The sequence below is a fragment of the Schistocerca serialis genome, chromosome 3, assembly GCF_023864345.2.
Source record: "Schistocerca serialis cubense isolate TAMUIC-IGC-003099 chromosome 3, iqSchSeri2.2, whole genome shotgun sequence".
Classification (NCBI taxonomy): Eukaryota; Metazoa; Arthropoda; class Insecta; order Orthoptera; family Acrididae; genus Schistocerca; species Schistocerca serialis.
Genome location: NC_064640.1, coordinates 943,166,735 through 943,179,157, shown reverse-complemented (window position 1 = coordinate 943,179,157; position 12,423 = coordinate 943,166,735). Strand labels below are relative to the sequence as shown.

Below are 12,423 nucleotides of genomic sequence, written 5' to 3'. Positions count from 1 at the left end.
GAGATCAAACATTCCACTATGCAATCATAGTACGAGGCTTTCAGAAGAACAAGTAAACTGCAAAAATTACTGCTTCACCAAAAAATGGACCTTAAACTGGAATAAAAAGACAGAGAGTATGACCAATCTCCTAGCATGAAACTGCGCTATTCCTCAGATGTCGGAGTTAATTCACATGCGAGGGAAAAGGACGTGTCAGTGAATAAAACAATTTTTATCGAACGTAATTTAATTTTAATGCTAGATTTATAAGAACAACGGGATGACGTCCTTTACTAGAAAGAAATTGGATTTTATTACAAAAACCTTTAAAGGAGATATATTAGTGTACTGCAGTCAGAGAATACATGTGTTTCGACAAACATTGGCATCGCACGTGCAAATGAGCAGTTTTTGAAGCACGCATGGCGTGTCGTTGCAAGGGACAAGCCTGCGCCTCAGGCCGGGCAGCACAATCATTATGTTTATGTTGCGTCACGGCAACTATCACGCAGCCATCGCAGGTATGGCCGCAGCACGCACACACGTGGCTACTCACCACACCGCCGTGCTTAGTCGCGTGTTGTGTAGCCGGCAGCGATTGCGGCTTCTGGTAAGTTCTGTCTCGGCGACGCTGCCGGAGCCCACTATTTCTAGATTAGTAAAATAAAAATTTTTGAAAACGTCGCCTTAATCAGTCTAACACAGTTTTCAACTCCTTACGAAGACAGTTTGAAATGTTTCCAGAACGGATCCTGCTCTCTGTAACGGGTTGTGCGCTCTTTCCAAACTTCCTGACAAATTTAAACTGTGTGCCGCACTGGAATTGCAACACAGAACCCTGCCTTTCGCAGGTAATATCCTTGCCAACTCAGCTATCCAAGTGCGGCTCACGTTGTTACCTTAAAAAGTAAAAGATTCAGGCTGGAAACAATCCCCTAGGTGATGGGTAGCCATTTCTCCCTCATGTTCTTACTTCCAGGAATGCTAATGTATTACTTGTGTGTGTGTGTGTGTGTGTGTGTGTGTGTGTGGTGTGGGGGGGGGGGGGGGGGGGAAGGGGGGGTGATAAGTCGCGTCTGCATAGTTCAGTAGGTAAAAACATTGCCCGCAAAAGATAATGTTCGAGTCCCAGACCGGAACACAGTTTTAATCTGTCGAGAAGTTTCGGTCTGAAGTGTTCTTCGAGGAACAATGCAGACAACATTGCCTCCTGAGAGGCGATTTCACCCGCTAGAAAAGCCTCAAAATCACAACGTTTGACAATTCCCAGAGAACAGATGAACACTACGTCAGTTTCGAAGGTCAACTGAAACGAGGGAAACTATGTAGTTCTCATACAGTAGAAGATACAATGGGCATTGTGCCTTTTTGACCGTGCTACAGATTCTTCATTTGTGTGGCCTTATTGTTGTTAGCTGCTTTATAATTATTGAAGATATTTTAAATCCGTTTCTGAAACTATAAAAAAATGTATGTTTGTCACCAAATATGTTTCGTTTTATCGTAGTAAAACCCAGTCAGTGGCGGTATTTTATGCCCGGTTGTCGTTCGCTTCGGGAAACGCCGTCTGTTTGCACGTTTATAAGGTATTTCTTCGTTTGGCACTGTTAATTCTAGCCTAGTGCGAGGCCGTTTGCAGTGCTACGTATTTATTGGCTGAAACGCAACATAAAGCAGCACTACTACTCTTGGCTTGAATCTTTCAAAAATGTAAAAGCGTTCAAAGATACAAACACTGAGTCTGCGATACAATGGATCAGATAGTAAACACTGCACCATTTGGACATAACCTCCCTTTCTAGCACAACCGTACTATTTCCACGGTCCACAGGTAAAATAACAATATTCAGCTCCATTTCCATTAGGTATTTTACGACGGGCGTTCAATAAGTAGTGTAACAATTCTTTTCCAGCGTACAGGTTGGTTCTGTTCAGGATTCCAGTACACCATACGTGTAATTCTCCACTCTTTTTGCTACAAAACCCTAGTTTTCAACGTAATCTCCGTTCAATGCGACGGCCTTACGCCACCTTACTGGGAGGGCCTGTATGCCCGCATGATACCACTCTGCTGGTCGACGGCAGAGCCAATGCTTTGCTCCGTCAATAACGCCCCTATCATCCACGTAGTATTTCCCACGGAGTGAATCTTTCATTGGGCCAAACAGATGGAAGTCGAAATGTGCTACATCCGGGCTGTAGGGTGGATGAGGGAGAACAGTCCAGTGAAGTTTTGTGAGCTCCTAGACTTAGGTGAGGCCTTGCGCTGTCATGGAGAAGGAGAGTTTTATTTGCATTTTTGTGACGACGGACATACTCAGTCCTTCCTTCAATTTAGCACAGTACACTCCAGAGTTGATCATTCCACCATGAGGAAGGACATCAGACAGAATAACACCTTCAGAATCCCATAAGACTATTGCTGTGGCTTCACCGGCCGAGGGTGCGGCTTTGAACGTTTTCTTCGGAGGAGAGGTATTGTGCCGTCACTCCATAGATTGCCGTTTTGTTTCCAGTTCGAAGTGACGAACCCATATTTCATCGCCTGTGACGATGCTTGGCAAAAAATTGTCGCTTTCAGCCTTGAACCGAACAAGCAATTCCGCACGGATGATCCAGCGCTGCTCTTTATGATCTTCTGTTAGGCGGCGTAGAACCTGCAGAGCACACACTTTGGATACCCCAACTGGTGGATAAGTGTGTCAGCTCTACTAACAGAGCTGTCCAGTTGTGCAGCGATGTGTTTGATTGTGATCAGTCGATCTCCTCGAATGAGAGTGTCCACACGTTCCAGTACCGCAGGAGTCACAACTGTGTGCGACCGGCCGCCACGGGAGAGATCAGACAGGTTTGTGCGACTTTTCTCGCTATGATGACAGATGCCTCCCCCAACGACTGACTCACCTGCTTTCGTTCATTGCCATGTCTTCGTAGACATTCCGCAAGCTCCAATCACCGAGCGAGGTGGCGCAGTGGTTAGCACACTGGACTCGCATTCAGGAGGACGACGGTTCAATCCCGCGTCCGTCCATCCTGATTTAGGTTTTCCGTGATTTCCCTAAATCGCTCCAGGCAAATGCCGGTATGGTTCTACATCTACATCTACATTTATACTCCGCAAGCCACCCAACGGTGTGTGGCGGATGCACTTTACGTGCCACCGTCATTACCTCCCTTTCCTGTTCCAGTCGCGTATGGTTCGCAGGAAGAACGACTGTCGGAAAGCCTCCGTACGCGCTCGAATCTCTCTAATCATTCGTGATCTCCTCGGGAGGCATAAGTAGGGGGAAGCAATATATTCGATACCTCATCCAGAAACGCACCCTCTCGAAACCTGGACAGCAAGCTACACCGCGATGCAGAGCGCCTCTCTTGCAGAGTCTGCCACTTGAGTTTGCTAAACATCCCCGTAAAGCTGTCACGCTTACCAAATAACCCTGTGACGAAACGCGCCGCTCTTCTTTGGATCATCTCTATCTCCTCATTCAACCCGACCTGGTACGGATCCGACACTATACTCAAGAATAGGTCGAACGAGTGTTTTGTAAGCCACCTCCTTTGTTGATGGACTACATTTTCTAAGGACTCTCCCAATGAATCTCAACCTTGCACCCGCCTTACCAACAATTAATTTTATATGATCATTCCACTTCAAATCGTTCCGTACGCATACTCCCAGATATTTTGCAGAAGTAACTGCTACCAGTGTTTGTTCAGCTATCATATAATCATACAATAAAGGATCCTTCTTTCTATGTATTCTATTCCGTAGGCTCTTAATTTGCTTATCAGGCGATAGTGCGGAACTGTACCGAACGCCTTCCGGAAGTCAAGGGAAATGGCATCTACCTGGGAGCTTGTATCTAATATTTTCTGGGTCTCATGAACAAATTAAGCGAGTTGGGTCTCACACGATCGCTGTATCCGGAATCCATGATGATTCCTACAGAGTAGATTCTAGGTCTCTAGTAATGACATGATATTCGAGCAAAAAACATTTTCTCAAATTCTACAACAGATCGATGTCAGAGATATAGGCCTATAGTTTTGCGCATCTGCTCGACGACCCTTCTTGAAAACTGGAACTACCTGTGCTCTTTTCCAATCATTTCGAACCTGCTGTTCCTCTAGAGACTTGCAGTACATGGCTGTTAGAAGGGGGCTAGTTCTTTCGCGTACTCTGTGTAGAATCGAATTGGTATCCCGTCAGGTCCAGTGGTCTTTCCTCTGTTGAGTGATTCCAGTTGCTTTTCTATTCCTTGGATACTTATTTCGATGTCAGCCATTTTTTCGTTTGTGCGAGGACTTAGAGAAGGAACTGCAGTGCGGTCTTCCTCTGTGAAACAGCTTTGGAAAAAGGTGTTTAGTATTTCAGCTTTACGCATGTCATCCTCTGTTTCAATGTCATTATCATCCCAGAGTGTCTGGATAAGCTTTTTTGATCCACTTACTGATTTACCGTAAGACCAGAACTTCCTAGGATTTTCTGTCAAGTCGGTACGCCAGCCGGGGTGGCCGAGCGGTTCTAGGCGCTACAGTCTGGAACCGCGCGACTGCTACGGCCGTAGGTTCGCATCCTGCCTCGGGCATGGATGTGTGTGATGTCCTTAGGTTAGTTAGGTTTAAGTAGTTCTAAGTTCTAGGGGACTGATGACCTCAGAAGTTAAGTCCCATAGTGCTCAGAGCCATTTGAACCAAGTCGGTACATAGAATTTTACTTTCGAATTCACTGAACGCTTCACGCATAGCCCTCCTTACGCTAACTTTGACATGGTTTAGCTTCTGTTTGAGAGGTTTTGGCTGCCTTTAAATTTGCAGTGAAGCTCTCTTTGCTTTCGCAGTAGTTTCCTAACTTTGTTGTTGAACCACGGTGGGTTTTTTCCCGTCCCCCACAGTTTTACTCGGCACGCATCTGTCTAAAACGCATTTTACGATTGCCTTGAACTTTACCCATAAACACCCAACATGGTCAGTGTCGGAACAGAAATTTTCTTTTTGATCTGTTAGGTAGTCTGAAATCTGCCTCCTGTTACTCTTGCTAAACAGATAACCCTTCCTCTCTCGTTATATATTCCTATTTACTCCCATATTCAGGGATGCTGCAACGGCCTTATGATCACTGATTCTCTGTTCTGCGCTTACAGAGTCGAAAAGTTCGGGTCTGTTTGTTATCAGTAGGTCCAAGATGGTTCCTTTGAAAGGAAACGGCCTACTTCCTTCCCTAATCCGATGAGACCGATGACCTCGGTGTTTGATCGCCTCCCACAAAACAACCCAGCAACCCAAGCTCCAATGAATATCTTCCATTCTGTGGTTTTCCGCCAAAAGAAACTCAATGACAGCTCTCTGTCTAGAACACGCTTCCGTTACTGACGCCATTTTGAAGGCTACGTATAGCGCCGCCACCTATTTAAACTTCATGAAACTACAGGAAGGGAAGCGGGAATATTCTACGATGTCCCATAACAAATTCCGCAGGAACACAACACGCAAACACGTGCAATACTAATATACACAATAATGTGTACTCGCTTCATAGACAGACGGTGACCCAATTCTCCTCCCAAACGGTAACTTGTGGCTGTATTGACGAGGTGGTCATCCAGACACAGAATAAAACCCAAATAGCTTAGAAGTAATGAGCCAATGCCTATGATTATCGACTCTACCACAGGGGGGACAAATACTAACGAAAAAGAAGGAAATTACAACTTATGACAAAATTTTACACAGCGAGCAAAAAAAAAAGTTACATCACTTCTGTGTAGACGTAAAGAATCAATGCACACAAGAAAACATACAAACAAATCTACACGCTTCACAATGTGAAAACCAAAAGATAATTTAAGAACGTTCGGTTCTCGGTGTGTAAGTAAGAGTATTCAGAATATCTCCCGTCGGATCCAGTGATGATATAAAGTTCGGAGCATTTAAAAAGCCCTGAAATGTGCAGTGAACACAATTAGAAATAAGAAAACTCAGGTTGCCAGGTGTGTCGCTACACTGGCTAAGGAAATTAACTGAGCAGCACGTCACTCTCCTCAGATTCCAACTCTTAGCTTGGTCATTTTTCGTTTTACAGTAGTTTAATATGTGATTGCAGTGCTCAGTATATCTACACAGAACACTGAAATTGTAAGTGTCGTTTGTAGGTGCGGAGACGACACTCAGCATTTCATAATGGAAATAGCTACAAAGCCAAGAAGAAGTACCTACGATCTTCTCAAGACGAGTTGGACGTACCAAACACGACAGTTCTTCGATAAAAGCACTCTTCATGGGGTACGTTACATTAACGAAGACGGACGACCTTTCTGTGAAAGGTAAGTACCTCACCAATTTTCGCACTTTCGCCTTTACTACATGTCTATAACCACTGTACGCATGCTTTATCCATGTAAAATTGCTTCAGAATCCATGTGACTGACTCTAACTTACTACACTAGCACTTTTTCTGGAAAATGGTAGTCTTTTCTTTTTCAGGTAAAATGTGTTTATAGCAAACCATTATAGACGGAAAGAATTTTGACTCTGCAGCTGAGTTTGCACTGATATGAAAATTTCCAGCAGATTGAGACTGTGTGCCAGATAGGGTCTCGAACCTGAAAAATAGTCCCCAGACTGTGACTAAGACATGTCTCCGTAATATCCTTTCTTCCAGAAGTGATAGTTTAGCGAGTTTCGTAGGAAAACGTCTGTGAATTTTGGACGACAGGAGACGAGGTAATGGCAGAAGTAAAACTGTGAGAAGGGGCTATGAGTCATATTCGGATAGCTAAGTAGGTAGATCACTTGTTCGCGAAAGGCAAAGTTCCTGGGTTCGAGTCGTGGTCCGACACACAGTTTTAATCAGCCAGGACGTTTCGTTATCCGGTTAACCCTTAGTAGGACTGAATTTTCTGTAGACTGCGGGGCAGCGAAGCCATCTTCTGAATTTTCGAAACGAAAATTGAACTAAATTCGTAAGTTTGAATACCTCTCTGAAACTAAAAACTTTTTGCCTTGAACTTTTTTGATATTTGACTCGATTCGACCATACAATCAAAACAATACTGAAACTTTGAATGAACGTAAGGAGCGAAACAGAAGTGTTGTTGGATAATGGACGTGGTTAAAAATTTCCTGTTTTTCTGTTAAGGAAAGGATTTCCTATTTCAAACAAATGCGTTGACTTTAGCTGCCTACGTGGTTCAAATTAGTATCGAATACTAAAGATTTTCTGTAGGGAAAACATTGCGCTCATGTGGGAGCGATCTAGATGCTTGTAAAACAATAAACTGGTAGCCAAGATCGCAGGAATTCTTTTTATTCCATGATTAACGGTTTCGGCAAAACTAAAGCTGCCATCATCTGATCTTGGACACATATAGGTTACAACATCAAGTCAAACAATGGTGATATTAATAGTTGCCTATAACACGCAGGCCTTACAAAATTGTCGTAAGTAGCACACAGGCGTCCAAGAGAGATGACATTATAAATGTTAAGTGTCTCCATCACATACAAGCGAACGAAGTAGTTGTACTTAGCTTGCGCTTCTATGTGATGGAGACACTTAACATTGATAATCTCATCTCTCTTGGACGCCTATGTGCTACTTACGACAATTTTGTAAGGCCTGCGTGTTATAGGCAACTATTAATATCACCATTGTTTGCCTTGATGTTGTAACCTGTATGTGTCCTAAGATCCGATGACGGTGGCTTTAGTTTTGCCAAAACCGGTATTCATGGAATAAAACGAATTCCTGCGATCTTCGCTACCAGTTTATTATTTTCTATCCCCAATAAATTCTGGTCAGTTGTAAGGTGCATCCTGAAGTAAATTTCTACTCAACCTTTCCAGTTTTTTGCCCCCAGAATATAAACAGTCCAAGGAAACGTCACTGAAGTGGTTTGCTTCTTTTCAATATCTTAAAACTAGCTGACCCGGATGCTTTTAAGTCGTCTCCTTCCACTCTTTCGTAAAATGCTTTGATTCTTCTCATTTTTTGACAGCTAACTGACCCGGATGCTTTCAAGTTGTCTCCTTCCACTGTTGCATACAGAGACCCTTTTCACCTCAATTTCGTCCCCATTCCATTAATTTATCTCGGATTCCAAGATCCCAGATAAAAACTTTTACCACATGATTTCTTCGCAGTTGTTACTGAAAACGTGTAGGACTGGCTAAACTCTCTGTTCGGCATAATCTTCCCTGAGAAATGTTGGAGCCTACTAGCCGCAAAACCCAAGTGTTGGGGTTCTTTGGCTGTGACTGAAATCTTTTCTCGACCCTGAGCTAAACCCACTTAGCTGTGTGTGTGTGTGTGTGTGTGTGTGTGTGTGTGTGTGTCCCTGAGCTAAACTCACTTAGCTGTGTGTGTGTGTGTGTGTGTGTGTGTGTGTGTGTGTGTGTGTGTGTGTGTGTGTGTGTGTGTGTTTCCTAAATCCTTGGACTTGTTTATCTACCACACAATGCCGGTCTGAACACCAACGTGCACATGGGCTCAACTACTCTCTCGATCCGCAACGGCATGCAAACACGCACATTCTCTTTCAAACTCACCTGCGAAGAAACCACGCCACTCTTCGCCGCCTCTATACTGACTATTCGCTCACAAATACACCAATGCACTACTTTGTTTAGTTCTCTCATCATCTCCTCGAATGAGACATTACAACTAATGTACGCAGTTGTTGGCCGCTTTATAAGAAATTTATGAAGACAGATATTAGTAAACAGATTTTGCGAATGTGCTTCTGACTGGAAGCTGACATATGCTAGCTTGATCTGGAAGTATTGTCGAATATGGGCCCTGGACCATGACTTATATCAAACACACGAAAGTTACTACAGGCGTCAATATGGACGACAACATTTGGAGCGACAATACAGTTACCAGATCGAAATGGCACTCCGTAAATAAGTTCACAACAATTCGCCAGTAGCACGGTCACAATCAATACAAATAAGATCCAAGAACATGAACCAGGCAGCGCAAATTTCGTTGTCAGTAATGCAGTACGGCGGGTAACTTGAGTGAGTGGCGTGAACAGCAATGAGTACCGAGTGAATTGCTCGGAGGCTATTTGATCTTAAGGAAGTAATACTCCCACTGGGCGTAATGTATCTCTGATTCACTTATAAACTGTGTGCAAATGTTATAAGACGGTATTGTTTTTAAATGTGTGTGTCAGTCCCTAAAGCGTATCTTCAGGCTTATCTTGGGTGTTTTGTGAACAGAATTTGATGATTCTTCGCATAAAGAGTTTATGAGGTTGTGGAGAGAATAATTTGTTTTAGCATGAAATTTGATGGGTTTCTGTGGGCGCAACGGTAGTTTTGCGGTTGTCTAAACCTTGATTGACGTGTGTGTCGGGATTATTTCAGCCATCATTGATGATTTATTCGGAAAGCTTTGTTTCGGAAAGTCTGTAGACTATTCCGTGACAGACAGGCGTCATTGACTGAGGGCATGCCGGCTGTTGTGGCTGAGCGGTTCTAGGCGCATCAGTCTAGAACCGCACGACCGCTACGGTCACAGGTTCTAATCCTGCCTCGCGCATGGATGTGTGTGGTGTCCTTAGGTTAGTTAGGTTTAAGTAGTTCTAAGTTCTAGGGGACTGATGACCTCAGAAGTTAAGTCCCATAGTGCTCAGAGCCATTTTTTTGACTGAGCGCATCATGAAACACCATATGGTCAGTTTTGCTACGTTTGATAGTTCATCACTTTTAAAGATCGGGTAAAACAGTAAAATGAGCCAAAGCCTTTGTTGACCATACTGGTTATGTGTGATTACCAAGTCAATGTCTTACAGTTATGAGGGTAAGGTTTTGGCTGTTTCATACAACGTCAAGTCATTGCCTTCAGTAGTGAGTTGGCCGTTTGGATGCTTGAGCTTGGTAATGAACAGAAATTGGTGATTTTATCCATTAGTCTCTGGAGGTGCCTAACATTATAATTTAGACTGCGACAGAATTTAAGTAACGCCATACCAGCAACTTACAGGGCAGTTCCCTCTGCTGGCTGATTGGATATGCCTCTCATGCAGATAGAGTACAGCACGAGTCCAGAACCAAACCATGCGGCAACCTAGCCATAATCGGTTTTAGTTTTTGCAATGTCTGAAAGAAGTGCTCAGGCCGCGGTGGCCGCTTTTAATGTAAGTATGGCATCACAGGGCACGAGAACCGTACGTGACGTGTCGTAACCCGCCGTGCCTGCTGCCAGGGGACTTTTCTACCTCTGGCCAGATATCAATCTCCCTGTTCGACGCTATGCATTAGTACTTTCATTTCAATTTAATCGTTTGCTCACATATTTATGAGAGCTAGGCTCGAATATTCTAATTTTGTAGTTCAACTTCCTGCTGCGGTAAACCTACTTCAGTTCTGTGTATTGACAACGTTAAGTTGTCTTTGACAGCAGTCGCAGTACTTGATTTATCCGAAGCACCTAATTGTTTTACCTGATGCCACTTATAGAGACTCTTTCACGTGCCTATTTAGTTACACCTGGTAGTGAAATATGCGTAGCGAGTTGGTTAGCTGTGTGTGGATGAGGTGGGGGTTGGCAGCTGACAGTAAACAGCGAGAAGCTCCAATGGCAACGACTGTTTGCTTTCAGGATGCTGCTGCCACAAGCTATAGCTGTTCTTGGATCTCTGTGGCGACTCCTGGGATCTCTGACGGCTTTGCTCCTTCCAGGGCGCTTGATTTTACAGGTTAGTCTTCACCCAAAGGTGAATGATGAACAGTGATGGGATCGAAGATCTCTGGGCGTACGACAAGTGTGGACAGAAACCACAAGGCTACCTCTGTACACCATAATAGCGGTTATGTGGTATTGACTGATGCCGATAAGTTGTCTGTATCACCAGCAGTCATTTCCTCTTTAGGAACTGCGGCCAATCTTCTTCTTCCTGCAAGAGAGCGGGACTGTACTTTGTAGGGACTTCCAATGTCAAGAAGAAGTAAGAGCCGTTCAGGGAAATAACAGACAGATCGGCAAAGAGGACCACATGTTTGCTGGAGGGTCTCGTGCAAAATATGAAGGAGACTGCCGGCGACTACCGAAGGCCAGCTGCAAATCACCAAGCGATGGGGCGCAGTGATGGGACAGCGAACTCTTGTTCGGTGTAACGGCAGTTCAGATCCCAGTCTAGCCACCCAGATTTAAGTTCCCGTGGTTTCCATAAAATCTTAAATGCAAATGCCAGGATAGTTCCTGAGACAAGAACACGGCCGATTTCCTGCCCCATCTTTCTCCTACGAGATTGTGCTTCCTCTCTAACGGCCTCGATGTCTACGAAACGCTAAACCTTAATCTTTCCTTCTTCAGCAGAATGCGCTACAGATGTCGAGAAGAATATTGACTTGCAGCTGCTGCCCCAAGTCGTGAAGATGACTTCCTTCTCTTGTGACCACAGTCCCCAAACACCGACAGTGGGTTCTGGTTTAGAACTGAGAACAAAACATTCATCAGAGGTTTCATCGACACTCCGACGATCTCAGACCTGCGTTATCGAGTGTATAATTACAGGGTCCCCTCTCTATAGAACAGTCACGCACTACACTCCAGAAGATGTATTACGGCAGCAGTGTACGTGTGACGTACACACTACGTGTTTGAGGTTATAAAAAGCTGTCTGCAGGACCTATCATCGGTTTGGTGTAATACCCCAAAACACCAAGAACGGGTTACTTGTATGTGTCATACAGGATGGTGCACGTCCTTTAAAGTCAGAAAAATCAAATTGTGTACTACTATTAGTTTAATGATGAAACGCTCAGATTAAGGTCCAAGAATTACTGTCACATGTTAACAATAGTGCTCTGCGCATAGTAAGAGAAGTAGAGAGTTTGTTGAAACGTTGAAACGTTGAAACTACATTGCACCTTGGTGCAATAACTATGTTGAAAAGTTGCTGAAAACTCAGGGAGAACTGATTAGAACATTTGAAAGCTATCGATTCTAACTTAACAAACAAACCAATCATAGGACAACTGAGCGAGAAACATTTAATGAATTCGAAGATTAGGTCGTATCTTACTAGCTGTCAATAATGCTAAGTTCTGTCTCTCCAGATTGCTTCACCAAAGAAGTCCGCAATACCGTTCCTACTTTCTGTCGTTGCAGACATGCAAAAATGACAAATACAGAGAGGAGTGACAGCGAAATTAAAAAGCAACTGACTGTTTTTATTAGAAGAAAGGCCCTTGACCTGTCAAACTCCCAGGTCGTGGGAATCTTTTCGAAACAAGTACACTCCAGGGCGACGTCATGTAGCAATACCTTCTCCTACTCCTCCTTTACCTTTTCCTTTGTGCTATCCTACCGACCATCGAACGAATCTTTTATAATCCCTGCAGCATGTTTCCTTCTGCCTTGTGGAGCTACCATTTCCTCTATCCTCCATACTCTCTTTAAAGACCCACATTTCTGTGAGATAGCTTTTG

At 43.9% G+C, this 12,423-nt stretch overlaps 1 protein-coding gene across 1 annotated transcript in view; it reads left to right on the top strand.

Moving 5' to 3' along the window:
• Positions 1–555: 555 nt before the first annotated feature.
• LOC126471288 (sodium channel protein Nach-like) overlaps positions 556–12,423 on the top strand; it is a 149,640-nt gene continuing 137,772 nt past the window's right edge. Inside the window, exons 1-2 of the mRNA XM_050099407.1 lie at positions 556–592; positions 6,135–6,305. Of these exons, the coding sequence (XP_049955364.1) occupies positions 6,163–6,305 (143 nt within the window). The 5' untranslated portion in view covers positions 556–592; positions 6,135–6,162. The remainder of the gene's footprint in view (positions 593–6,134; positions 6,306–12,423) is intronic.